The sequence below is a fragment of the Rhizomucor pusillus genome, assembly GCF_041956525.1.
Source record: "Rhizomucor pusillus strain CBS 183.67 unplaced genomic scaffold VTP01scaffold_1, whole genome shotgun sequence".
In the NCBI taxonomy this organism is placed as follows: Eukaryota; Fungi; Mucoromycota; class Mucoromycetes; order Mucorales; family Lichtheimiaceae; genus Rhizomucor; species Rhizomucor pusillus.
The window spans coordinates 1,088,104-1,090,391 of NW_027192143.1; the positions used below are offsets into that span (position 1 = coordinate 1,088,104).

Sequence of the window (2,288 nt, forward strand, 5' to 3'; positions counted from 1 at the left end):
TTAGTCGGCGCCCAAATTTGTGCGCAGCAATGCAGCAGTAGACACCAGATCACAACCTGTCTAAGTTACACTCTGTCTCTACGACAACAGCCGTTTCCCTGCCAACCGTCAATCCCCCGAAAGAATACGCGTCGCGGCATTACCCTTTCGTCAGACAAATGATAGGTTCAAAAATACAATTCTTCGTTAATACCATGCCCGTGAATTGGGATTTCGACACGTATCTTTTCAACACACACAGAGGCCGACAAGAAGCTTTCGATGAAAGTGCTAAAAAAGCATCTCAATCAGTATCAGTTGGAATTTCAAGAGTGCTGTCGGCATGTAGTAAAGATTCATCAATGCGAACGTACGTAGGAATGCTCAAGAGCAAATACCAGGTAAGGCATTCGATCAATCAAACTCACCGAATCTTTAACGTTGTGTATTTGGAGATGGGGGACAAGCAGCTCAAAGAAAACTACATCACCAAGGCCAAAGAGCGCAATCAGTCGATCACCAACAACAACTTCAACGTCAGCAACATGGTTGTTGGGCCTATGATTGTAAGTAGCTGAAGTTTATAGGCAAAGAGGATGCTGACTGGGTCTATAAGAACACATCTATTACGAGTTCGACGACAGACAACGGAAGTGATGAGAGAACAGACAGTGCACGTAATAAAGAAGATGAAGACCGTAACGAGGAATGTCCGGAGGAAGAGACGTATTCGACGGAAGATGACAAGCCTCGCAAGAAAATCAAGTTCTACTATACAGTGTTCGGTGGAGATACTGATGAAGGCGTGCCCGATGGTGCAGATGTACGTAAATGCATCGATATACATATCTCATATCTCGGTAACGCAAAACGTTTTTTTTTAGTGGATAGTAGACGGTACGAACTTGGCGCAGAAGTTGTTGGAGCATAGAAAGCAATCAAAAGAGATCAACGACAAGGAAACGAAAACTTTGTCCGACGATCTTGTTTTGTATGTCTGCATTTGACAGTTTACTTGCACGATATTCATTCATCTCGATAGATTTTTGAACTACATTTTCTTATTCACTGAGGACCACAAGCGTTCTTGCCTATACAACATGGAGAAAACCAGATACAAATCAATATATCACCGTCTGGATCGCCTCCAGCTCTACGAACTACCTACCACGGAAGCAATTCTATGGAGCTCAAGCATGGCCAGTGTATGCGCACTTCTTGACTCCCGTTACGCCCTGAGCCCCTGACTCATGAATCGCTTATAGATGATCGAAAACGGTTACGTCAAAAATGAGCAAGGAGCGTTGGTGCAGGTCGATGGAATGAGCGAGGAGAGCAAAAGGCGGAAACACAAAGCTGTCTGTCTGAACTGAATGAGCGAAGCGAATGCGGGAGACGATGAGTCGCTTAGAGTACTCGCAGACATACTGTACACCATTGTCGACAAACAAGCCTCGTGGACACAGGACCACATATGGAAGATACCTTTGGACACCTCTACCTTCACATGTCTATCGAACATTTTTTTGCTGTTCTGATGTTTTGTTACCAAAATGGTAAGATGACTTTGCTGAAGTAATAATACGCATACTAACATGAATTTTACAGGGCCAATTCAATGATGGAAACGAGCCGGAAGAAGAAAACGGAGCTGAGCGTGTTCGAAGAACAATTTGAGCTAACCTTCACTCTATATCTCGAGAAGAAGAGCTCTCATGGCTATGGAGATGAAATAGCCAAAAAACAGTGGATGGGGCCCATATTCCGACCTCGTCAAGCTAGGCAAAGAATTGAAGAACATGGCGGACGCTTTAATGGAAGCCAGTGTGTCTCATCCGAAAGTGTGCGGCCTGCTAGACGAAGGTAAGCAACTAACTCAATGCTTTCAGTTGTATATAAGCTCATCATTGGAATGTACGAAGGCGAGCGGTGCAAGATGTTTCTTTTGGAGTTGAAGTGCGAGGCAGTATACGTGATGACGGAGCTGAATGCGTTTAGGCTGGTCACTGACATCCGAGACCTGGTTCTACTTCCAAGCATCATCAGCTGTCTTATGCAACTGAAGGTTTGCATGGCAAAGTCCTCACTCATGCTGTACTAAGACACTAAGACATTGTTCAATAGAGGATCATCATGACAACAGCAACCGCGCTGAAGAACGTCGATTCTAAATATACAGCAAGCACAACATCCTGGCTACGGCCATCGTTTGGAACGCCCATCAAGGTCTAGATTCTCTATACTTTCTGATATTGTTGTATGCACACAATCTTTGAAGTAAAAAAAAAAAAAAATTGGGCGCCGACTGA

At 44.2% G+C, this 2,288-nt stretch overlaps 2 protein-coding genes across 2 annotated transcripts; both read left to right on the top strand.

Moving 5' to 3' along the window:
• Positions 1 to 158: 158 nt before the first annotated feature.
• VTP01DRAFT_476 (uncharacterized protein) lies at positions 159 to 1,352 on the top strand (the record flags this gene model as incomplete). The annotated part of the gene is made up of 6 exons (XM_069383476.1): positions 159 to 380; positions 435 to 545; positions 596 to 802; positions 864 to 970; positions 1,022 to 1,184; positions 1,245 to 1,352. The coding sequence occupies 6 exons, from the start codon at positions 159 to 161 to the stop codon at positions 1,350 to 1,352; spliced, it is 918 nt and encodes a 305-aa protein (XP_069244896.1).
• Positions 1,353 to 1,377: 25 nt separating this feature from the next.
• On the top strand, positions 1,378 to 2,211 carry VTP01DRAFT_477 (uncharacterized protein; the record flags this gene model as incomplete). The annotated part of the gene is made up of 5 exons (XM_069383487.1): positions 1,378 to 1,535; positions 1,588 to 1,636; positions 1,716 to 1,842; positions 1,902 to 2,044; positions 2,104 to 2,211. 5 exons carry the CDS (start codon positions 1,378 to 1,380, stop codon positions 2,209 to 2,211), a joined length of 585 nt encoding a protein of 194 aa, XP_069244897.1.
• Positions 2,212 to 2,288: the final 77 nt, after the last annotated feature.